Source organism: Vulpes lagopus, chromosome 3 (genome assembly GCF_018345385.1).
Source record: "Vulpes lagopus strain Blue_001 chromosome 3, ASM1834538v1, whole genome shotgun sequence".
Taxonomy (NCBI): Eukaryota; Metazoa; Chordata; class Mammalia; order Carnivora; family Canidae; genus Vulpes; species Vulpes lagopus.
The window spans coordinates 126,819,033-126,844,381 of NC_054826.1; the positions used below are offsets into that span (position 1 = coordinate 126,819,033).

The following is a 25,349-nucleotide window of genomic DNA, read 5'->3' on the forward strand; positions in this document are numbered from 1 at the left end:
CTGGTGCCCTGTCTCAGGCTCCTAAGGTGGGGTGTCTTGGCCCAAGGGTCTCCCCAGGCTCCTGTGATGGGGTCCACTGGCTCAGAGTCCCCATCGGACAACTGTGTTGAGTCACCTGTGGAACCTTCTCTGAGCCAGGACAGAGCCTCCTGACTGGACCAGGCCCTAGCTAAAGCCAAGAGCTGCCAGGGCCCCCCCAAACATCAGGCGGCTGCTAAGGACCTGCTGATCTCAGAACCTGGTTATGCTAGTCGGCTCTAGAATCTCTTCCCCACGGCTGCATTCTTTGGCAAAACAAAACAAAACAATCAGCCCTTTCAGCTAGAAGCCATCCTTGGAACTTGGCAGTGGACAAGCAGTTCCTGAGCTGTCCTCAGCCATGGGGGCTGCGTCTACAGGGGTGGGGCCCAGAGGGCAGTGGGCAAGCATTGGAAAGACAAGATGTGACCAATTAAAGGCTGTTTATTTGTAATGAGACAAAACACTACAATCTATTCAACAATGGGCTGGACACTGCAGTGATTGGGGGCAGGGATGGAGGGGCAGGGCGAGGCCTCTGAGCTCAATTATGAATAATGTCCAAGGCAAAACCTTCCAGAAGACTCTTCCTTACCCCTCGGGGCAGAAATAAAAATCACACAATCACCACTGATTCAGATTAGAACACCAAGCTGAGCCTCAGCATGACGCCAAGGTCAGCGCAGAGGTGGGGACAGGTCACCGCAACATGGACCTCTCCCCAAGAGGCACCGCCAGTCAGGAGGTCGAAGGAGGAAGAGTGCTTCTCTTGCCCAGGGCTCGCCCTCGTCCTCATCTAGAGAACACTGTTCTCCCACTTTGAGGGTGGAGGCGGCCCCAGGCTGTGCAGTTCTGAGGGAGGGGAGCATGAGTCACCCAGGGCCCCTGCCTGTTGCTCTCCCTTCTCCTCCTGCTCTCAGGCTGGCGCCTGGTGGCCATGGCTCCAGGAAACTGCAGCAACACTGGGCATGACTCTGCCACCCCCTCTACTCTGGAGGACAGGGCGGGCAGCAAGCAGCTTTGGGGGATGGAGGTGAGGGTGATGCCAGAAGCAAGTGATGTTCACACGCACACTTCCTGGCACCGACAGCCTCTTTTGTCTCGGTCCCCAGGGACTGAGGGGCCGCAAGGCACGTAACAGCCCCCAGCCCCGAAGGCCAGGCCCCACTATCGACACCACTCTCAGCTTTCTCCTGTCCGCATCTTAGAGCTTCAGCTCATGGATTTGGGGGGGTGGGGAGGGGCCCCGGGGGAACCTCACTGGCACCTATCCTCAGCCCAGCTCCCGGGGGCAGCCCACCCAAGCCAACATCCACCATGTGATGGACAGTTCCGTGCTTGCCGGGACCATGTGAAGCCCTGGGCAGGAGGCCACCGCGGGGTGGAGAACTGTTCCATGATCTGACCTCCCGCATCAGAGTCTAAGCCCCAGGGCCCTGTGCTTGGGTGAAAAGCCTTCTGGTTCTGCCCGCCAGGAGCCAGCCCCTCATGGAGAGGCAGGGGCTGTTCTCCACATCCGAGGCTTCTGTGGGCTGGTTTTGGACAAAGATCTGGCATTCCCTTGATTTCACTCCCTCGTTGTTCCAAGGCTCCTTTGTCTTTAGGCTCAGGTCTGTCCATAACAGTTGGGTTCCTTCCTTCCAGCAGAAGTTCACTCTGGCTTTGAAGGAAGGAGCTGGAAGGAATGGCAGTGGAGGGGAAGGGGATGGGAAGAAACAGACCACAGTGAAGGCCGCCACAGCTGGCCAGTGGGGCTGGTGCACGCTCGTGGAGGCAGGACCAGGGTGCAGGCAGAGGCGGTTTCACAAGGTTACCAGTAAAGGAAGGAGGGCTGGAAGAGCCTGTGGGAAAGAAGAGGGGAGCAGGGGTGAAGGCCCCGGGGAGATGTCCTGCGCTAGCCCATAAGGGGCCCTGGCTGCCCCGAAGCACAAGCCCTCTGTGGCCTGAGTCCCTCCCAGTTCCCACACAAATCAAGGCGCAGATGGGGCTTCTAGCCCAGAGGGTCGTGGAGCACTCTGCGTGAGTCAGCCCCAACCACCAAACTGCTCTGGGCTGTGTCCGTGCACAAGGGGACGGCCTTGCAGTCCCCATGACCCCTTCTGGCCCTAAGGTCTGAGGCCAGCTCCCTGCTGGCATTTGTGGCCCTCAGAAGTGGCTGCATCTGAGCGGAGCTCTGGTCTACTGGGCACCCGCTGCAAGCCGCTGCTGTAAGAGGGGACCTGGGAACATGGCCATGACACAGAAGCATCAGACACCCCTCAGGAGGGGGGCTGAGTGGTTGGGTGTGGCGGTAGGAGTGGCTTCATCTTCTGGTTCCTTCTCAATTTTTGAACCATGTGGATGCATTCTTTTTAAAAATGTAGTTCAGGAAGTAAAAAGACAGAAGTGTTGGCCAAGGGCTCAAAGACTCTGCTTTCCTTCTGGCAGTTTCTGGATGTCAGTCAGGCTACTCAGCTCCTGGTACTACTTCCCGACATCCCTGTGCAGCAAGCCCCCATGCAGGCCGCCCTTCTGTTTTTATTGCTGGGTGTGTCATGGGCTTAATTTCCTGGTACCATCATCCCACTGGGCTCTGCTCCCCTCTTCCCCACCACCTGCTCCAGTGTACCTGGCAGAGACCAGGTGTGCCCCGCGACGCTCTGCTCCGAGCCCGCGTAGCACCGGGCCTGCAGCTGGGGCAGGCCGATGGGCCCGGCAAGGGGCCACCAGCTCCTTTGCAGAGGACAGAAGCCAGATGGCCAGGAAGGTGGGTTCTGCAGGGTGCCGAAGGGTAGGGCCTGATGGAGGCTGCCCAGCGGGCATCACATGGTCCGGCTGTACTCGATGCCACCCTTGGTGGAGATGCTGGACCACGGCAGGAAGCTGCAGAGCAGGCTGTGGGCCTGGCGGTAGATCCTATGCGGGATGGAGCAAGGGCTCAGGTTTGCTAGTGCGGAGCCCAGGTGCTGAATGTAGTCCGTGGGGCTCTGTTAAGGAAGATTCCAACTGCCTCACCTGCCCCACACTCTGGGTGGCCGTCAGCAGGGGCCCATGTGGTGATCTGCAGGACTGCATGCAGATGGAGACCCAGAGCCTGCTAAGCCTCTGTGGGGTGCTGGAAAGCCTTGTCAGCCAGAGGGGCCTCCACTGTGCAAAATAACAAAGAGTGGCATCCGAATACAAGAGGATCTGCTGGGAGAGGCTGCAGGCACATGCACACCCAGACCAAAGCTGCTGGACAGGGACTGGGTGGCAGGCGCCAGGCCTGGTGGAAGAGCAAGCGTTCTCAGTCCACTCCCATCCTCAGTCATTAGACAGCTGGGCCTCATCCCTGTGACAAGGAGGAGGATCCACGGGGCCAACCTTGGATACATGGGTAAATTCTATCCTCACTTAGTTCACTCCTTGCTCGGTTGCCCTCAGGGTATCTGGGGCCACAGCCTCTATCAGGATGTCTCCTGTCTCCTGGCCTCCCTCCTTCCGCTCTTGGACCAGACAGGGTTAAAGATGAGGGAGCAGGGGAGGGATGCAGCTCTGGGTCACACGCCTTAGGAAAGGGAGGTCTGGACCCAGGCGCTGCCAATAGCCAGCGACTGTTTTCGCCCTCCTTGTGTGTCTTCTGCGCAGCCAGCATGAGGCCCTTGGATGGCAGGGGCCTCCCGTCTGACCAGTTCACAGTTATCTGTTCTGGGCACCGGGAATGGGAGGCTCTCGATCAGTATTTGTTGGATGGGTGGATCACTGGCCAAGATGGTTAAAACCTCTATCTTGTGCCGGGTGAAGTCTGAGGAACACTGAGTACAACCAGATCTACCCACAACACCATCTGCTCAGGAAAAACGGGCCCGTGAGCTTGGCCTTGTGAATCACGTGAAGGCAATGTGACTCTGGCACATGGGCCCTGTCCCCACGAGCCACCCTTGTGGCTGGGAAGCCACATCCCTCACCCTTGAGAAGTAAAGGATATAGGATTGTCCAGGGAGGGTGGCCGCCGTTGATGTAGAGGACATAGGTGAAGCCATCTTTGAGGACCCCTCGGATGGAGTAGTAATAGGGGAGATAATGATGTTGCTTAAAGTCTCTGTTTTCGTAGAAGTTTATTGCTGTGTTGTTGGTGGTGAGGACATGCAGGTAGATGGCTTTGCAGTGGTCCTGGGCGGTGGTTGATATGTGATCCTTTAAACTCTCAAGTAAAAGGGAACCTGCAGAGAAGGGGTGACAGTCACACAACAGGGCGGGCAGGCAGGCAAGGAACGTGAAGCAGACAAGGAGGTAACCTTGCCAACATCTCCACAGATCTCCCTGCCATTGTATCAAAGATGGAACTCCTTTTTTTTTTTTTTTTTTTTTAATTTATTTATGATAGTCACAGAGAGAGAGAGAGAGAGGGGCAGAGACACAGGCAGAGGGAGAAGCAGGCTCCATGCACCGGGAGCCCGACGTGGGATTCGATCCCGGGTCTCCAGGATCGCGCCCTGGGCCAAAGGCAGGCGCTAAACCGCTGCGCCACCCAGGGATCCCAAAGATGGAACTCCTATAACCACCCTGTCAAAGCCCCTAAAATCCCGCGGCCAGATGGAGGTCATCAGCTACAGACCACCGGGTGTCTGGAACCATAGATGGGGGCCAGGTAGCTCCCTCACAGGGGCTAGGCCTGTGGTGGAGACTCACTAACCTTTCAGACAACAGAAAGTGCAAATAGGAGCCCAGGAGAAGGTAGGGCAGACAGGCCTGGGTCACACAGGAAGGCTGCTGCCCGCTGGCTGTGAGGCAGAGGGGGTAGTTTGGAGACAGGCCTGGGGCACATTCCCTGTGCATGAGGGCATCCAATAAATGGCAGCTGGGACTGCTTTTTTTTTTTTTTTTTAACAAATTTTTTTAAATTTTTTTTTTTAATTTTTATTTATTTATGATAGTCACAGAGAGAGAGAGAGAGAGAGGCAGAGGGAGAAGCAGGCTCCAATGCACCGGGAGCCTGATGTGGGATTCGATCCCGGGTCTCCAGGATTGCGCCCTGGGCCAAAGGCAGGCACCAAACCACTGCGCCACCCAGGGATCCCCTGGGACTGCTTTTTAATTATGTTTTCTACTCTTAATTAAGAACACCTTGTGACCAGACATAAGCCACGTGTGTGGTGGCCGGTGTGGTAAGAGGTGCCCGTTCCCTGATGAGGACATCTGGGCGCATTACGCATCTGATCGAATCATATCTGAGAACGAGGCCATTGCCCAGAGACCTGGCGATAGGTACAAAGAGCACAGGCTGAAGGCCAGCGGAGCGGAGGTGGGGCAGGCGGACCTGCGGGCAGGGGCAGGCGAGGAATGTCCGCCTAGGGCAGGGGGATGAAGGACATTATGGGCAAGTCACCAGCACGTGGGAAAGGACCGGACATGGTGGCTGGAGCACACGTGCCACACACCGCGAGCTTGTGCCCCTTACCTATGCCGTGCTTCCTGAACTCCTTCACTACTCCCAGACTTAGAATGTATGCAACCTGTGTGTCAACAGAGAAGGTGGAGGCTAGAATATCCCCGTCCTGAGGGAAAAGTCAGATATAAAGACCGGTTAATGGCTGAGGCACATCTCACACGCCAATTCCCCGGCCTTGACCTCTGGGGAGGGGGTGCAGGGACTGGAGGGGCAGAGTTTAAGAGTCATCCCCCCACTACACACACACACGCACATGCAGAAATGAGAGGGTGCAGGTCCTTGCAGCACATGGTTAAACTAAGGACACACACACCGTCCCTCCTCCTGAGGATGTGTTGTGGACCTGACAAGGGGCAAGAGTACAGTGGTAATGGGGAGGTGACTGTGCCACATGAGCACGTCCTGGGCACTCAGGACAAGACAAAGTTTGGAAAAAAAAGGTTTGCCTCCAGGACCCTACGCTGCCCCCCTACATGGTCTCTGAGTAAAGGGAGTGGGGGCTCGAGCGGCCCCTCCATGCCCTGTGCTGCCCACAGTGGGCAGAGCAGCACCCCAGCACACCACCCCACCACTGCATCCTGGTTCCGGAGACAGAATTCTGGCCTGATGGCGAATCTGACCACCGTGCAAGACGAAGGAGAAGAAAAAAGCTCAGGAGGAAGCTGGGACTTAAAAGAACTACCTTTGCCCGAATCCAGTCATGAGCAAAATGGGGTATACGTGAGCAGGTCGGGTCTTTCAAAGGCAGACGTCCTTGTACTTTTAAAGAAATAATCTGAAGCTCAAAAGACAGAACCAGCTGTCGTGCATTTTTTCCTGTCCTTGGAGTAAACACCCACATGGTCGACGCTGCTCAGTCTCGAAGACCAAAATAATTAGGCAGCATCTTGGCCCAGGACGACCACATGCAACATGTTTGTGGCTGTGACCTCGAGCTCTACACTCAGGGCAGAGCTTGCTGATGGGGGCCCCGCAGACCTCAGGAGTCCTTACAGAGACCTTGGAGAGCTCTGTGAAGCCGAAGAAGAAATGACATATTCCTCTATCCTCACGAGCTTCTAACCAGAACTAGCATGTCCTTCAGCCAATCACAGCACAATTAGCTGTTTCTACAAACCACCGATCTTCCCAGAGCCCCTGACAACTTTGGGGGTTCTCAGAGTATCATTTACACTCCTCTCTATTTTGTTTTCTGGGATTTTTTTTCACCCTTCCCTACTATGAAACGGCAGTGGTTATGAGGCCTGCGACTAGGTCTCTCGCCGAACATGTGTATCACATACGCACAGGAAGAACCAAATAGGCGGGAGTCTCCTATTCAGTGTGGGCTCCGAGGAGAAAGGGCCACAGAGCAGGCAGTGATTCGGTCACAAGCCTGCGCACTGACAAGACCACCAACTCCTCGCCACACATACTCACTTCCTTATGTATCTTGGTCCTACTTTTTATTTCAGCTACTATCATTCCCACGATGGCGCCCCTGTAGGTCGCGGCGAGGGAAAAGAACTTCTTGTTGGAGGTGATATCACGATACCATGAGTCTGGGTACCTGAGGAGGAGAACAAACGCAGGTTGTTTGCAAAGTTCAAGCTCAACTAATGTGGGGCTTCACACAGTGGAGCCACAGGGGACCCTGGGCTGCTCTGCCCACTGCTCCACGGCTGATAAGGAGCATGTCCTCCGTTCAGCCTATACCAAAGGGTCTTCTTAAAGCAGTAATCTGTCTAGACGCAACTGGGAATTTCTTTAAAAACATTTTTTAAAGGCTTATGGGGGGCTGGTGGGCAGAGGGAATGGGAGAAACTCAAGTGGACGTCAGGCTGAGCCCAGAGCCCAACCCAGGGCTCAATTTCATGACTGAGATGACAACCTGAGCCAAAACCAAGAGTCAGACACTTAACTGCGCTGAGGCGGGACTGGGAATTTCTGATGGGAAAAATGATTCTACTATCATTACATGAGAGATGAGAGGGAAAAAAAAAACCCTCCGATGACAATCTCTCCATGAGAGCAGGATGTGCAGGGGCTGCTGAATGGGTTAGGACTGATGGCCCTTGCTGGCCCACAGACACCTAGGAGATTCCCACGAATTCTGTTGAGTCCTTTTGAAGACTGGGGGTGTGGGGAAGGCCAAGTCGCAGCTGAGCGGCATCTGAGTTCCCGGAGCCTCCCTGGGCAGGGATGGGGACAAGCCCTCCGGGCAGGGTGTGGCCAGGGTTGTTAGGGGCTACTCACCCAGACCCCTACCCAAGGGAGCAGGGAGGGAAACATTTAGCACAAAGCCCCTGGACAGTAACGAAAAGGCAGACTCAGCCACAGCGAGGAGACACGGTCAGGAAGGCAGGGGCCCTCAGGGCCTAGGGGTGTGTGGGTTTGATTTTTAACTTGGTGTAGACGTATCAGGTTGGCCTGAGATGCCCTTTCTTGAGACCAAGAGCTGGGGAAGGACGCCATACCCTCGAGGTGACAGAGCAGACAGGTCCTCTACTCGGCTCTGCTCCACAGAGGCCACTGACCACCCACTGGAAGGTTCTATGGGGCCTGAGCATCACTTGTACTCCCTCCCTGATCCTCCTCACACTCATCCTTCTGCCCCCAGAGTGTCCGGCCAGCACAGCAGCCAGGACTCGGAGCTGCCAGCACGCAGCCCATGGCGCTGCAGTTCACCCCACTGTCCTTGGAACCTGAAGCCTGGGTGTAGGCTGTGAGAAGAGGCAGGCAGGTCGGGCGCCCCTGGAGGTGGAGGCTACAGCCCAGCACACTCAGTGGGCTTGAATCTAAGCAAGTTCTGGGCTGCGAGGCGGCGGCGGCACTGCTGGCAGAAGCAGAGCACCCTCCGTGGCCCGTCAAGCCGCTGCTGGCCCACGTCCCAGGGGCTGAGGCGACTCACATCCCAGCAAAGACAGGAGGTTCGCTGGTTGCCCCCACCTGCAGCAGGCTAATCCACCAGTCTGCGGTGAGGACGTGTGGAAACACGATCCTTGGCAGAATCTAGTTCACTTTTAACAGGGTGTGGTTTTGGTTTTTTATTTTTTTTGAGAATAATAAATTCTTGTGATGATGGTAAGGCTCAAGCATTCACCACATCAGCATGCTGTGCCTTACACTCCTAGGGCTTGATCTTCTAGCTGCTAGTTTGTGAAATAAAAAGCCTGCACCTAGTTTTCCCACTGTGAGCGCTGTGCGTGCACATTAGCAACAGACAGAACTGCAGCTGCCGATACTCTGCCCACCACAAACTACTGAAAATACCCTGCTACATGGTTTATAGCCTCATAAGCTTTTTTATCTTGTACATGTTTTTAAATAAATGCAGGATTGGGATACACACTGTTTTCTAGTTTCCTTTTTCATTTATTATCTCATTAAAAAAATTCTTATCGGGATCCCTGGGTGGCACAGCGGTTTGGCGCCTGCCTTTGGCCCAGGGCGCGATCCTGGAGACCCGGGATCGAATCCCACGTCAGGCTCCCGGTGCATGGAGCCTGCTTCTCCCTCTGCCTGTGTCTCTGCCTCTCTCTCTCTCTCTGTGACTATCATAAATAAATAAAAAAAAAAAAAAAAAAAAAAAAAAAAAAATTCTTATCAACAAATATACCTCTTCAGCAGACTTCCCCTGGCTGAGTAACAAGCACTTGCAGGAACAAACCCCAACGTGTGTAACCCAGTCCTCACCATTATGGTATTTAAACTGATTCTCATTTTTCTGAATTGTCAATAGCACTGCACTGACATCTTTTTAACTAAAGAATCTCAGGAAAGGCCTTCTGGGGACTCTCTGCAGGAGGGACACAGTGAGGTGGAAAGAGGCTGAGGGCAGTCAGGGAGCCAGGCCTGGGGTCCAAGACAGGCAAGGTGATCCTGGGCCACCATGGCGACTCCAGGTCATGCTGGCCATCACAGCAAGTCTCCCAGCTCTGGTTCTCCTCCCCCACCCCTCCCAGCTGCAGCCGGGGACAGTGGGCGCCATTCAACTTACTCAATGGGGAACCAGTCGCCGCACAGATGCTTCACGGTGTCTATGTCATCGTGGCAGAGGAGGCGCAGGCTGACCTCGCTGAGGGCGCTGGACGGCACCACCTCTGTCATTCACACCTGCAGGGAGGGAAGTGGCGTCAGGAGGGCGGCCACGCCCCCTCACGGCCCACCAACCAGGCACTGTCACCGCATGCTACTTCCTCCTCCTCCTCATGCTAACCTGTGAAGCAAGCAAGACAGGGAAGCTAGTATTGTCCCCCGTGGATGGACGTGTCTTCAGCAGCTGCATGGAGTGTGCTGTCTCTCAGCCCCAAGCACAGGTGGCACAGTCGCCCCCACTGTAGAGGAGGAAACTGGCTGCCCCAGCCCATCCCGGCTCCTCCCTGGCTGGTCTCACGTCAACATTCTGTTGCTGTTTCTGCTGCCACAGAGAGCCTCCAGCCCTACACCCTGACTTCTCCCCACCTGGGTCCCGTCTGGGGTGGCCGGCCTGCTGGAGGCCATAGATGGCCTGCACTTTGGTGGAAGTGGCACCTGCTGGATGGGCCGCTTCTCCTCACTGACCAGGCAGATGGACTCTTGGGCAGGAAGAGAGACTGGGAGACATGCCAGAGGTCAAAGTAGGAGTCAAGAGTTGCCAACAACTCTTTTATTTAAAATAAACAAATAAATAAAATTATATATATATATATATTTACTTATTTACCTATTTACTTATATTTAATAATTTATGAATACATAACAAAGGATCCCACATTCTTGTCTTTCAACAACCTCCACACAAAACGTGCAGCTTGAATTTGTGACCTGAGCTTGCAAGCCAGGTGTGCGCCCTGCTAACAACTCTTCTAAGTCAGGAGAGTATATTCAGTCCAGGCTGCGACACAGCACCTGGACCCCCAGGATTGACTGAGTGTGCAGAGAAAGGCAACCCTGCCAACCCAGGTCCAGCAGCCCCTGGTCCCCCAAGGACAGACCCCCAGCCTCTACCCTCGATATGAAATACACTAACCACCTCAGGGTTCCACCTAAAATGCTGGGCCCGGACCCAATCGAGCGCCCAGGCCTAATTGTAGGTCGAGGGTGCCAAGATGTCCAAGAAACACAGAATGAGGGGCATTCCAGACAACTGGCCTGGTATCTTCAAAAGATGAAGGTTATTAAAAAAAAAAAAAAGTAAACCAAAAGAGGCGAGGAGACCTACCACCAAATATAATGTGTAAATCCCTACTGGGAAAAAGAACAAGTGAAAATAACTCTCTGGGGAAATGTAAACACAGGCGGGACAGCAGCTGATGCTCTGAAGCTGTTACTGACAGTCTTGGAAAATGAAGGGTGTGATAACACAGGAAGTCTTGGGAGTGAGGCACTGTGAGATTGGAAACTAACTTTTAGTGTTTCAAGAGATTCTAACTACTGAGGAAGCAAACACGACACAACACTATGAACCACTGGATCCAGGTGTTAGATAAGACAATACAGGAACTTACTGCCCACATGTTCAATTTTTCTACACGCCCAAACTTTTTCATAACAAATGGTGGTAGTGGCAGGACCCTGAGAGGACAGTCATCACCAACCACCTGAGCTTGCTCTAGAAACTGGTTCTGTGAGTGTGCACCAAGACAGTGCCAGGGAGCTCAAAGGTCCCAGGGACCCGGACCTCAGCCCTCAGCCCTCAGCCAGCCCAAGTAAGTGCCTGCGACAATCCTTCAAGGTCACCTGCTCTGGCTGCCCTGACGTCCTTGGTGCCTGGTTCCCATGAGATTTCAGGTATTCCCGGGTCTCCAGGGAGGACCTGTCCTAATGCGCCAGCTGCCAGGGGCTGAAAGTGACCCTGAGGCTTGACCACTGAGATGGTGGTGCAGCTGCTCACCCTCTAAGCCCTGGACACAACCCCAGCATGCTCCACTCAGCAGGAAGGGCTCCTCTGAGGGCCAGTTGGGGGCTGGCGTCCCCCTAGGACCATGTGCTGCTGAGCAGTCAGGCCAAGGGTCACTGAGGGCTGGCTGAGGGAAGGAGAAAGGGGAAGTACTACAGGAGCTCTGTGGCTCTGTGGCCACACTGGGTTCTGTCTTTGTAGCGCATACCAAAATCCCAGAGGTGGGGACCATGCCACCTTGACACATCCTTCTGCACAGCACTGGCTCAACAGCTGAAATGAGAGGGGACCTGCTTTCTCCTGCTCCCTCCGTGTTTTCAGCCAGTGCCTGCACACTGCCTATGTGGGGTCTGCAAGGGGGGGACCCCTCCCGTGGCCCTCCTGGCAACACAAGGTGCCTTCACCCAGGGCTCTGAGTGGGACAGAATGGGATGTTCATAGGGACATGGGTCTGTTCCTGCTCAAAGCCTGGTGGAGCCCAACAGGTCCAGGGGTCAGGCAGCAGCGGAGGTACCGCCTCCACCTAAGGAAGAAGTGGCATCCCTGGCAGGAGCCCTGCTAGAAGACTTGTCACTTAGAAGAGGACAGAGCTGTCTTGGATTCAAGATCTTGATGGAACCCCTGAAAGCTAAGCTGACCCAGACAAAAGCCTCTTTCTGGGCAGGACAGAGACAGTCTGCAGTGTTGACAAAACAAGGGACACGGGCAGCCCTGGTGGCCCAGCGGTTTAGCACCGCCTTCAGCCCAGGGTGTGATCCTGGAGATCTGGGATCGAGTCCCACGTCCGGCTCCCTGCACGGAGCCTGCTTCTCCCTCTTGCCTATGTCTCTGCCTCTCTCTCTCTCTGTATCTCTCATGAATAAATAAATAAAATCTTAAAAAAAAGGGGGGGGGACACAAGCCCTCACAAAAGTTAAAGTGAGAGGCTGCTGGGATACGGCAAGCCCCAGCTGCTGGGCTGTATTTGAGTTCTTAGTTCTAAACACAAAACAAAACCTGAACACCAACCAAACAACAAAGACTATCCTCAGACTAGGCACATCTGACCTTCCCGTGTCACTTGGTGTTTCTTCTTTCTTGAGATGCACCTTCAAAATCAAGACCCAAACCAGCCTGATCTCTAGGTAAACAACAGCTTCATTAACTTGGTTCCTGAACAGTGGGCCGCTGCAGGGCTCAGCACCCGCATCTACAGCTGCTCACTCCAGCCCACATCCCTGTTGGTATCCAGGACATGGCCTGTGGCCCAAAACATTCTGGTGTGACCTCAAGGATCTCATGCCTCTCCAGTGGCCAGCCACCTCGTGGGAAATGGGACTGGTCAACCAAAAATGGCAATTCCTGAGTTTTATGAATCACCCCTGTCCAAGATACATCCTAGCGGTCACTGGATAGGATGTGGTTCCCCAGTCATCCCAAGCCAAGGGCTGTTTTGTCCCATAGAACATGAGTGCACGGGTTAGAGGGGTCTGCCCACCAAGAGCAGGATGGACTCTGGCACTTCACATTCGGGTACAAAGTGCTGCTCCTGAGGAGGTTTCTGCACAACCCCCAAACTGAGGGTAACCCTCCCTTCTTCCACAAAAGGGGTGGAATCAAACACTGAGCCTGGCCTTGTCTCTGTCTTGCCCTTAGCCAGCCAGTCTCTCGGAATCCCCTCTAGAATAGCCAGGGTTAGGTCCCTCAGGACAGCACTGAGGCTGCAATGAGCTGCTGATGGCAAAGGGCTGGGAACCAAAGAAGAAATGCCCATCAACGTGGGCTGCTGGTGCCTGCCAGCTGGTGACCGCATGGTCTTGAATTTTAACACTGATGTCCTAAGTAGTTTTGCTCCGATTCCTAACTTGGGTGGTTGTTAGCTGCTGGTTCAGTGTTGGGAGTTCAGTTCAGACTCACCTCCACTGGAAAGAGCCTTTGCCCCCCAACCCCTTTAGCTGAATTCTGGATCCACACACAGTACCTCTGACATGTTAAAAAACAGTTCTCTGGCTGAACACATGTACAAAAAATTACTAAATGCAACAATCAAAGGTTTCATTAATCTCGTAAGGTAAGAGAACAGCATTGTGGTTGTGTAGAAAATGCTCATGCTCTTTAAAGAGATGTACAATGGATACATAGAGACAAAATGACAGGATGTCCTGTAATTTAATTTAGTTGGAGCAAAGGTGGCTAAATGTTAATAACTGTTGACCTGGATGAATGGCAGGCATGTCAAGTGGATGTGTGAAAATGTCCCAATTAATAAAGCAACCAACCAACGAAACTTTTCCACAGAGGCTGAGTTTTGGATATAGATGGGAGGTTTGCCAGGTGACCCATTTAAATGCCTCTGGCACCCTGCACCCCAAACTCGGGAAAGCAGCACCACATGCTGCAGCAACCACCACAGTCTCTGTGCACCTCATCACTAGAAGAGGGAGTTCTCAGCAAACCATGGCTCGTTCACTGACGTGCACTCTGGATCCCAGCTGGGTTACATGCCTAGTTCAGAGGGTTAACGGGCTCAGGGAACACTGGTCAGGACCCAAGTTAACCAAATCTCAAACTCCACTGATGTTTTAAGGATCGACAGCACACAGGGAAGTTTTAGGAAGTAGCCTGAAGCTGTCCAAGATGCTCAGTATCAAACAGGGCCAGTTTATTTATTTCTTGTTAAGATTTTTAATTTATTTATTCATGAGACACAGAGAGAGAGAGTCAGAGACATAGGCAGAGGGAGAACCAGACCTCCTGCAAGGAGCCTCACGTGGGACTCAATCTCGGACCCTGAGATCACACCCTGAGCCAAAGGCAGACACTCAACCACTGAGCCACACAGGCAACCCAACCACAGGGCCAGTTTAGGGTAATGTCCTTCCCCTTCCCCTCAGGGCCAAGAAAAGTAAGTACAGGAGTCCCTGCCTAAACCAGGAGTCCCTGCCTTTGACCTGCCTCTGGGTCAAAGTCAACAACCCCACATCATCCAAGGCTGAGGCCGAGGCTGAGGCCAAGGCCTGTCCCTCAGTGCAGTCTTTCCAGAGAAGGCTCCAGGGACAAGGGGGTCCTCTTCTCCCTATTCCAACAATCTTCAGGGAAAATCCTGGTGGACAAACTCCAACACATTGCCATCTGCCAATCCATGTAGCCAAACAGGATGGTCTATAAAAATCCTTCTCAACACCCCTGCAAGGCCACAATCTCTCCTCTAAATCAAGCAAGGAGGGAGTGGGAGTGGAGTCCACTATGGACTGTCAGTGGATGACTGCATCGACAAAATGCAGTGGACATTTAACCCGACACCTGCTACAACGTGGATGAATGCTGAAAACGTGTTGAGTGAAAGAAACCAGACACTAAAGGCCACATTTATGATTCTGGTCATGTGAAATGTCAGGAACAAGCAAATCCAGACAGTAGGTGAATGGTTGCTGGAGGCCAGCAGGATTGGGGTGGGGGTGGGGATGACGATGGCTGTAGGGTTTCTTTTGGGAGCAGTAAAAATATCCTGAAACCAAATGTGATGGATGCACAACTCTGTGAATACACTAAAAATGATGAATGGTACACCCTGTGTGGGTCAATTTATAGCATGTGGACTGTATCTCAACAAAGCTGTTAAAAACAAAAGTAATCCTGAGAGTGAATGTTTCTTTGGTGAACAAATGGATGCAAAAATTCTTTCTGAAGACAGTCACAGTAGATTCCAGAAAGAATCAGAAGCTTTCTAGCCTGCAAGTCAAACTGCAGGGACTCGTGCGGGTGCCCATGGGGGGCTGGCCTAGACCTGCCACCTGAGGTGTGGGGTTATGTGCACACTCACGTGCATGCACACACACACATCTGTGCCAGCCCCAACAGGGCTAGGGAGCCTGGCAGGAGACATGGATTCAGAGCCGAGGAAGAATCGCCAGCTCACCAAGGTCCACCTGGTAGCTTACTCCAGATCTGGGCCAATTTTAATTATTTCATACTCAAAGGAAAAAATCTGTCACTGTGTAAGAAGTGATCAGAGGAAGTTATCGAGTGTCAGACAAGAATGTCCGTGCTAGGAATTTTCACAGGGTAGCTACTTAAATGCTTTTGAGAAAGAAAAGATCACACTCAGATACCCCCCAGCTCCAGCTGAGAAAGCAACACAAACCACAAATCACCAGATGAATCTGAAATCAACTTTTGGCTCCAATGTTTGGTCTGTGCCAGGAATCTCCAGGTCCTCCTCTTTCCAGGAACAGCTCTTTAGACTGTTCATCTGGTGAGAGCCTGGCTCGAGCCAGCCCGAGAAGTGGGGTGCCATGACTGCCTGCCCTCGCTGTTCTTGGCAGAACTCCAGGTGCCTCACTGGTAGTGCCCTACTGCGCTCTTGAGCTCCCATGGAAAGGAAGAGCATGACAGGACACCAACAGCATGCTCCCACTAGACCCTCCAGCACAGGGGACGGAATGAGTACAGGCACCCGGCAACATCAGCCAGCAGTCAGGGTCTGGGTGGTCAGACAGACCTGGGGCATCTGAGGAACAAGAGCTGCTGCAGCAAAGTAAGTGCTAGGAAGTGAGGCCTTGACCTGTAAGGCTGTCTGTGACAGGGGAGCAAGAGGATGGGGGTGGGACGCTTTCTGAGGGGACTGGAAGTTCTGTACGCAGATGGTGGTGGTGGTTACACAGACACACACATATACGCACGTGTTACAACTCACTTGGTGCATCTTGCCCTATGTATACTAAACTTCTATAAAGTTGATTTAAAAAGATTTTTTAAAAACCCTCTATGAAAAAAAAAAACCCTCTATGTTGAAGTCTGATAGCAAAGGGAGAGATCCATAATAAATGAGCATCTCATGTCCTCGGACTTATAAATTTTTCCCTAGTATCCTTGGGACAAGGCTCTTGACTAAAAGGACAGGATTTGCTCTCTGTTTGACTTTCAAGAAAAAAAACTGGGCTCCAAGATGCACAGCTATTCGTGGACTCTCACACCCCTATTAAAAAGTACTTCCATGTTTTCAAAAGCCTTGACTTAAAAATAGAAAAAAGAAACTTTTAACTAAGGGAAAAATGCAGCATTTATAGTGCCCAAGCTGTCCCAGCCCAGCTCCAGCAGGCGGAGAAAGTTCAGGAAAGCAGGGAAAGGGGGACCCCAAGGGGAGCCTGGTGTGCTGGTCCCAGGAAGCACTGGCATCAGAGGTCAAGTTTACAGAGAGGGTGGCAGAGCACATGAGATGCTGGTGTGGCAAGCGGCTGGTTTAGACAGGAAGCAGTCCAGGCAATCCACCTCTGACACCTGTAGGAACTCACCACTTACCCATCCAGAACCGTCTGCCATGTAGCAGTCTCCTATTGCTATGGGCTACTCTTAGGGCTTATGGGACAAGGCTCCCATACAGGGATTCACCAGACAACAGGGGCCAGTGGGTGAATGATTCACCAGACAACAGGGGCCAGTGGGTGAAGCCAGAGCACAGGCCCACCAAGTCAGGTCTCAGTTCTGAGCCTTCAGGTGCTGGTGGGATGTAGCACCAAAGCCTCAGACATGCAGGCCACCTTTTGGGACATTTCCATACACTTCCCTACAAAGACACAGGCGCATCGATACAAAGGCAGGGGCATGTTGTACAGGGAACCCAAAGTTCTTTTGGGCTTGGAAGTTAAAACACAAAGCTGCAAAGGTTCAGGCTTCAATGAGAATTTCTACCTGGGTTTCCTGGCTAAAGAAAACGATGGTGACAGAAATCAGAAAGCAGATGTGGCAGTGGACACCAAGAAGGGGCAGAAGGCAACCTGCTGGGACGATGGTGATGTTCGGATCTGAGCTGCTGGCCACAGGGCAAACACTAGTCAGGGGCCAAGCTCTCTGCCAGGGGCCAGCGAACTCGGGGTGCCTGCACTCGATGGCTGGGTCCTCCTTCAGATTCTCGAGGGTGAGAATGCAAAGACAAAGGCCTCTGTGCAGTTCAGGGGAGGACATCTGGGATTTTGGAGCTCTGCTCTTAACCGTCACACTGTGTCTCAAGATGACATAGGTCTTATTTTGTTTAAATTTATTTTTCCAGGACACCTGGGTGGCTCAGTGGCTGGGAGTCTGCCTTTGGCTCAGGGCGTGATCCCGGTGACTCAGGATCAAGTCCCATGTCTGGCTCCCTGCATGGAGCCTGCTTCTCCCTCTGCCTGTGCCTCTGCCTCTCTGTGTGTGTGTGTCTCTCATGAATAAATAAAATCTTAAAAAAAAATTATTTTTCCATTTTGTTTTACCTCCTGTCCAAGGCCAAATCACCAGATGCAGAGGGCATACGTTGAGAGCACTGTGCATGTCTGCCACCTGCAAGCCCCTGACGCTCCTCGGAAAGGCATTGGGATTAAGGCTGGTCATGACAGTCGAACAGAATCCTCTGCTTGTTCTAAGGACCTGCGTCACGGCCTCGGCGCCAGTGAATTTCCAGACGGAGGACTGGACTGTAGGCAGGTGGCCGAATGGCTCTTTGCCTTTTGTGGCCTTACCAGGCCAGTGTCAAAACTGGGGAAGGAAAGTCCAGGTCTGAGGTGAGACAAGGATGAAGAGGAAGATGAGAAAGAATATGACCAGGAGGGGATCCCTGGGTGGCCCAGCGGTTTAGCACCTGCCTTTGCCCCAGGGTGCGATCCTGGAGTCCCGGGATCGAGTCCCACATCAGGCTCCTGGCATGGAACCTGCTTCTCCCTCCTTCTGTGTCTCTGCCTCTGTCTCTCTCTCTATGTCTATCACGAATAAATAAATAAATATTAAAAAAAAAAAGAATATGAGCTGGAACAAAGGAGGACACCGGAGCCGGGGGCCAGAGATGTGGAGCCATGAGCAGCCCCCATGGTCCCCTTGTCAGAAAGTTCCAGATGTGTCTCATGTTCCCGGAATAGAACATGAGGGCGCAGACGAGCCTCTGCTGCCAAGCTCACACACTCACAGGGAAACAGCGAGAGCACAAGGGTGTGGGGACCGCAGGTGTGTGGGCCAGACGGGCCTAGGACCCCTGGTGAAGAAGTGCTTCAGCCCCTCTGCTTTCTGAGATCCTGGCAGCGGGCTGCCCGACAGGGCACTAGGACCCCAGAATAGCGTTCCCAGTTCAGGTCCCGTGTAACAACAAGCCACCTGTAAATAACTGGAGTTTTAGGGTCTGGGAATAAAAATATATGTAATAATCTGCATTCCTGACCAATAGCCACGACTAGGCCCTGTCTAGGGCTCAAATTCAGCCAGGAGTACGTGTTCTCCCACAGGGAACTCCAGAGGCTGCCAGCAGCCCTCAGCACTGCGAGAGTGTACGTGTGTGTGTGTGTGTGTGTGTTTGTGTGTGTGGGGGGGGAGGGAAGCAGTCAGCTAGTCCCTTTGAAAGGAGAAAGCACAGCAATAGGGGACTCGGGTTTCGGAGACCCCGCCTGCCTGCCCCCCGCCCCCCAGCAGGCCAGGCTGCCCGCCTCCGTGTTTCCATCTCTGCTGGGTTTTATCATTGGATGGGTTTTTACTCTGCCTCTCTACCTTTGCGTTTAAGATCCTTCATAATCAAAGAGATGTTCATTATGAAAGTGGGCCAAATTTGGTATAAATTAACACCTGATCATGAGGTTAACATATTATTTTTAAAAAGTAATTTTACCTCCTGCCAGCATTTGCCTCTGGAATTACAGCAGATGTCTATGTTCTTCATCACTCATTTCTGTATTATTTGAGCTTTTATTTTTCTTCTTCAACAGCTTGAGTTGTTTTTGTTTTCAGAAAAAAAAGACTTTCAGGTGATATGAGAAAATCATGAATATATTTTTATTAAAATTATCTCATGGGCTGTTTTTAATTAGCAACAACTTGGAAGTTTTATAGTGTCTCTGCAAATTCTAAGTAGAATGATTATCCATTTTGCCCCGAAATAGTCTCTCCTAGTGCCAACTTTTAGATCTTGGACCCCTGGAATAGTGTGGCATTTTGTGCACTGATACCAGAAATAAATGTTCTAAATACAGATTCAAAGTTGTAATGAAGCAAAAAGGAGGCAGTTGTAGATAAGGACGCTAACCACACTTGTAAACATAAAGGGTTCCTATGTAATTCTTAAACAATTTTCATGGTTTCATAAAATCCAATATAGGGGATCCCTGGGTGGCTCAGCGGTTTAGCGCTTGCCTTTGGGCCTGGGCATGGTCCTGGAGTCCCGGGATCGAGTCCCGGGTCGGGCTCCTGGCATGGAGCCTGCTTCTACCTCTGCCTGTGTCTCTGCCTCTCCCCCCGCCCCCCTATCATGAATATATAAATTTAAAAAAAAAATCTTAAAAAAAAATCCAATTTAAAATATTTACAAGTTTTAGATGACCACTTTTTAAAAGGTTTTAAAAAACAGTCCTGGGGCACCTGGCTAGCTCAGTCCAAAGAGCCTGTGACTCCCAATCTCAGGGTTGTGGGTTTGAGCTCCACCTTGGGTACAGAGATTACTTAAAGTGAAATTAAAATAAGACAATAACATTTCCCTTTTCTTGAAGGAGGCAAATGCTCTTGTAAACCTTTTTATTTTACTCTGAACACAGAGTAAAATAATTCATATGCAATATAAAGCAAAACTAGGACTCCCCTATTCACCCCATCACCAATAAAATGACTGTTAATGTTTCTGGTGTTTCCTACAAGAAAATGATTTTTTGGGGGCAACTGGGTGGCTCAGTTGGTTAAGCATTTGCCTTTGGCTCAGGTCACAATCCCAAGGTCCTGGGATGGAGCCTCACATTCTTCTATCTTCCTCTGTCCCCCACCTTGGTTTATGCTCTTTCTTTCTCAAATAAATAAATAAACTCTTTGAAAAATGATCTTTTGCTTTTTTTTTTTTTTTTTTAAATAGGAGAGGGCTTGGCTGGTAAGGGGCTGAGGGGCTGTTTGGGGTGGTGGATATACAGGTATACTCATGCCAGGACCATTTGTAGTGTACTTTCCTATAGGCACACTTTTTTTTTTTTTTTTAAGATTTTATTTATCCATTCATGAGAGACAGAGAGACAGAGAGAGAGAGAGAGGCACAGAGACACAGACAGGGAGAAGCAGGCTCCCCACAAGGAGCCCAATGTGGGACTCCATCCCTGACCCGGGGATCATGCCCTGAGCCAAAGGCAGACGCTCAACCACGGAGTTACCCAGGTGGCCCTGTAGGCACGGTGAAATGGTGTTAAAAAAGAGAGGCCAAAAAAAAAAAAAAAAGAGAGGCCAGAGGAGAAACAAAGTAACCTGAAACCAAGACTAGAAAGCAGCAACAGTCTGACCAACAAGCCCTTCTGAAGAGTTTAAAGAGAGAAGGATGGTTGGAAAAAAACAAAATTGAAGTAAGCACCCACCAGCACTCTCATAAATACTATTAAAAAAGGTGTAAATATTATCCATCAACATTTTCCAGGTAAGAATTCTTTTCAGTACCTAAGGGACAATTACCCACAGGCTCTATTATATAATGAAACTGCTTTCTTCTTTCTTCTCAGTCATTTTCAAGATGGGCTCAAATTTCCAATACTTCACTGCCCAAACAGGTTTTATTTCAGGAATTCAGGAAGCAAAAAAGAGGAACGCAATTTGATTTTGAACAACAGTATTTAGCAAGAAATAGAACTGCAAGATTTTTTTTTTTAACATGGTCTGTAAAAGACGACAATACTTTTCTCTGGCATGCCTGTGGAAGCACAGGGAACAAAGACTTTCTCAGCTGTCGTTCTGCATCCCCTTCCACAAGTACCTCCTCTCTGCTTGTTACAACCATCACTCTGTCTTCAGAAAGTTTACTTCCTGCACCAGGACACAAAATGACATGCTGTCCCAAGGCCGTGGGGTTAAAAGTTGGCACTAAGAGTCCATTTTGAGGCACAAGGGGTAACCATTCTTACAATTTGAAGAGACATTTAAAAATCTCTACATTGGGGATCCCTGGGTGGCGCAGCGGTTTGGCGCCTGCCTTTGGCCCAGGGCACGATCCTGGAGACCCGGGATCGAGTCCCACGTCGGGCTCCCAGTGCATGGAGCCTGCTTCTCCCTCTGCCTGTGTCTCTGCCTCTCTCTCTCTCTCTGTGTGACTATCATAAAAAAAAAAAAAAAAAAAAAAAAATCTCTACATTGTCACATTCACAGGTCATTTCGCCCCCTGCTGCCTGCCACATGGGCCCTCCCTGTGAGGGAAGTCAGTCTCAGGTGAAGAGATGGGCAGTTTGAGATGCTGACAGGACAAACAAGGGACCAGCGCTCACTCACCGTCACTCCTTCTCTCCCTGACCATCTACCTCGGCTCAGGGACCTGGCCACCTTGGCTGACTGTCACATGCATGCCGGCCTCTCTGCAGTGGGGCACTCAGGCTCCAGGAAGTTCAACTGCTGACCTGGGCCCCAAGCTACTTCCTGCAGAAAGCGCTGGCTCCCTGTTTTGACCCCCTTCCTATCATTCTAGCAACTGCCTTAAGGCTCACACCAGAATACTAACCGGCTATTTGCTCATTGGGTTTTCTAATGCATGGGTCTCTCTTTAGTCAGTGGTGTAAAGACTTCACCTAACCCAGAGCTGGCCTACCAGCTAGCTCCTATCAGAGGCCATGCTAAAAAGAATGATATTTAGGGAAGGAAGCCTGATCTTGAAGTTATCAAAGACACTTAGAGATATTTGCTGGGAAAAAAAAAAAGATCAGCATTTGAACTTAGCCAGAAAGAGACCCATGAGGTCCAGCATTATTTTGCAGATCAGCATTCACTTGAAAGCAGTGCACATGGACATGAGCAAGACCAGCTCTGACACAGAGTCTAAACCCCAAGCTTGCTTTCTGCAAACAACGAATGGAGATGGAAAAATCATGAGGGCTTTTGTGGATTTCTTCCAGAAAGATGTTGAGGGAAGATAATGGAGATAAAACTTAGATGATGAGCAGCCACCATTTAAGAGAAGACATTGCCTGATAGGTAGCCAGCTCTCTATTCAGGTAGGAGAGCTGTCACCAACAGCTGAGACCTCTGGGTCATTTCAGCAGTATAAAGACACATGCCACCCTAAATTCAGAGCTCTCAGGATTCTTCTCTACCCTGTGTTACCTGTGGCTGCTGCAGTGTGAGGATGCTGTGTCCATCTGGTCTAAATGCACCTCAGGTTGCTAGAAATCAAAATGCTGCTAATACTACATTGAGGTTCAGACTGTTCTGGGGCCAAGTACCCAGTCAGCAATGACAGCATCACCCCAATTCAGGTGTAAGTATCTTTTATCTCTCATATCTTTTAACATCCAGGAATTTTCTTCCATCTCAGGCTGAGGCATGTTGTTGCTAAGCAATTTCAAGTCACATCTGAAGTCTGTGTGTGGGTGAGGTTAAAATAAACAGGTGACAAAGCCGCTGTAAGTTACAATCAGAGAGGCACAGACCTTTTAAAAAACATGCCTGTACTTTTTATTCTGGCCTGTCAACACCACACCGTGCCTTGACTTTGTTTTGTACAGGTTTTAACTGTCTTAATAGAATCCCAGCCTGTCTGCAAGCTCAGTGATATGGAATTGCAGCAATCGGTGGCCCAAGGGAGAAGGAGCTCAGGCACACTGCATTCTCAGGGCCTAAGTGCACAACGGTTGTGATCTACACAAAATCCTGAAACAGGGTTAACTGCAGACCTATGTGCACTGCCATGACTGATGATCTGTCCATTTGGAGAGATGGCCGGGACTTATATTTCAGCCGCCGGAGTCTCTCCTTGCGTTTAATCCCTTCTTCTCCAAACTTAAGTCAATTCAGAGATTTGTGTGAGAGAGAATTTGTTTTGCTCCAGTCCTTTTAATTCAATGATGCTCAAGACTCCTCTTCTTTCTCCCTCTCCAGCCAAACAAATAACTTTTCACACCTATATCTACATCATAAGAGGTCACCACAATTGTGGTATTTCTGTAGATGACCTGGAGTCACCTACCTTTCCTGGGTTACTCATTAACCAGAGGTTTTCTGCCTTCAGTGCTCTGGAGAAACTTCTGCAACTTAGCAATGTCCTCTCCAGTTCTGACACTCGGATTAACCACTGCCCGGGCACCGCAGGGAGCCATCGTGTGGGGCGGCAATCTCGCCTCAGAAGAACTGCGTAACAAGATTTTAGCGCTCCGGAATTGGCAGAATGAAACAGATCAACGAAGCTGCCAATGCCCACGTTCACTGTGGAGCAAGCCCGGGTCCTGTGCAGTCGGTGGTCCCGAGGAGGCCCACAGCCTCCCTCCCGATTTTCCACGGGGACGCACACAGGCGCTTCGGGCTCCCGGTCTTCCCTGACAGGTGCCCGATCTGGTGGAGGAGAGGTCAGGGCTGCCGTAGGGTCTGCACCGCCGGCTGTAAACTACCAGACACGTAAGGAATCGACGTGTCTTAAGACCAGAAGGTACAGCTGAGGAGAGGGTCGGCGGCGACGAAGATGGAGCCCCAGGCTGTCACGAATCCACAGCGGGGCAAACGAGTCAGCAAGAAGTACAATCGGCGCAACAAGTACCAAAGCAAAGGTCGGGCCAGGCGAACTGCTGACCTGTGAGAAGGCCAGGCCCTTCGGCAGGAGGGGGACCTGGCGGGAAACGGGGGCCCGTCCGACCTCTGGCCCCAGAAGTCCGCCCCCCACTCGTCTTGGGGCATGGCCGGGGGGCGCCCGGGCGAGGGGGGCCGCGGGAAGCGCGTCGGTCCTCGCTCCGCGGCCGCCCTGCGCACCCCGCGCGCCTCCTCAGCCGCGGCCGGAGCGAGCTCGCGACCGCTCGGCCCCCCCACGGACTCGTCTGGGCACTCCAAGGGGCGGGCCGCTCGCCCAGGCCATCCGGCGCCCCGCCGCGGCCGACTCGGCCCCCCGCCGCCCGGGTCCCGGCGGCTTCTCGCCTCCCTCACGACCCCTGTCCCACCGCAGGCCCGAGCCGGGGGAACCTCACCTCGGGCGGGAGCCGGCGGCAGCGGACGCCGTCGTGGGGCTCAGCGCATCCTGGGGTCGCAGGCAGTCGAGACGCGGGGCTGCGCGGAGCCCTAAACGAGTTATGTAACCGGCAGGGGCCGCAGCCGGGACGGAGGCGGCGGCCCGCGGCACTTCCGCCTCCCGCGCCGGGCCGGCGGCGCAGGCCGGAAGCCCATTGGCCGCCGGCCCCCACGTGGGACGCCGCCGCCGCCGCTGCCATCTTAGGAGCTGGCAGGCCTTCGGCGAGGGCAAGCGGCCGGCGGCGGCGACCGCGGCGCGGACTAGGCGGGCGACCCTGCGAGCGGGCGGGCGAGGACGCGGGTGTCGCCGCCCCGGTGGAAGCCGGCCGGGTCGGGCCTTGTGGAGGAGCCCCGGGGGCGCCCGAGGAGGGGATTGCTCCCCGCCGTCCAGCCGGGGAGGCGTGGTGGCCTGGACTCGGTTGGCAGGCAGCACCTCCCCTGGCGTCCGGCGACGCGGCCCCCGGCCAGGCCATCTCCGCGCACGGACTGTTGAGGGCTGTTGCCGTGCCAGTGGGCTGGGGTCGGTTGCGCTCAAGGTACAGGATCGAACTCCAGCTCTGTTACTAGGAACTCGTGTTGAGCAACATCTGATAGTAACTTTAAAGCAGGAGTTTATTCTTTGCCTTCGAATAAAAGTGGACCACACAGCCAAAGCATGGAATAAAAAGCCTTACTTACAGCCAAAGGCTACAATGATCCACCCTAAAAGGATTTAATTCACATCCAAGAAAATAAACGTTATCACACATCAAAAGTATAAATAAACACTTTTATTTTATTTTTTTTAATTAACACTATTTTAGACAAGCTAAAGACATATTCTTTTTTACATTCTGAAAAGGAAAAAGTATCTAACGAGATGAAAAGTTTTAAAGGTAACTGGTATAAATAGACCAAGAGCAGTGTAACAGGCAATATAAAACAACAAGGAGGGATCCCTGGGTGGCGCACTGGTTTGGCGCCTGCCTTTGGCCCAGGGTGCGATCCTGGAGACCTGGGATTGAATCCCACGTTGGGCTCCCTGCATGGAGCCTGCTTCTCTCTCTGCCTGTGTCTCTGCCTCTCTCTCTCTCTCTATCAAAAAAACAAACAAAAAAACCCAAGGAATAATTTATTGTGTAGTGGCTGATG

General features: G+C 52.1%; 1 protein-coding gene across 4 annotated transcripts; it reads right to left on the reverse strand.

The window, feature by feature from the left end:
- Window positions 1–2,678: 2,678 nt before the first annotated feature.
- On the reverse strand, window positions 2,679–24,675 carry NAA60 (N-alpha-acetyltransferase 60, NatF catalytic subunit). 4 transcript variants are annotated; one of them, XM_041749365.1, is made up of 6 exons: window positions 24,179–24,369; window positions 9,408–9,523; window positions 6,848–6,977; window positions 5,438–5,534; window positions 3,965–4,199; window positions 2,679–2,976 (listed from the first exon to the last, which is right to left on the reverse strand). In XM_041749365.1, exons 2-6 carry the CDS (start codon window positions 9,515–9,517, stop codon window positions 2,820–2,822), a joined length of 729 nt encoding a protein of 242 aa, XP_041605299.1. In that variant the 5' UTR covers window positions 9,518–9,523; window positions 24,179–24,369; the 3' UTR covers window positions 2,679–2,819. The 4 variants fall into 4 exon arrangements, with proteins under 4 accessions (XP_041605299.1, XP_041605300.1, XP_041605298.1 ...); XM_041749366.1 differs by lacking the exon at window positions 2,679–2,976 and adding an exon at window positions 3,016–3,144 and having other exon boundaries at window positions 3,945–4,199; window positions 24,179–24,495; XM_041749364.1 differs by lacking the exon at window positions 2,679–2,976 and adding an exon at window positions 3,021–3,684 and having other exon boundaries at window positions 3,945–4,199; window positions 9,408–9,626; window positions 24,179–24,675.
- Between the last annotated feature and the right edge of the window lie 674 nt (window positions 24,676–25,349).

Coding starts and splice junctions, on each gene's coding strand:
- NAA60 (XM_041749364.1), bottom strand. CDS start 9,517: ATGACAGAGGTGGTGCCGTCCAGCGCCCTCAGCGAGGTCAGCCTGCGC. Junction 5,535..6,847: donor GGACCAAGATACATAAGGAA/GTGAGTATGTGT, acceptor CTTTTCCCTCAG/GACGGGGATATTCTAGCCTC. Junction 4,200..5,437: donor GTTCAGGAAGCACGGCATAG/GTAAGGGGCACA, acceptor CCTTCTCTGCAG/GTTCCCTTTTACTTGAGAGT.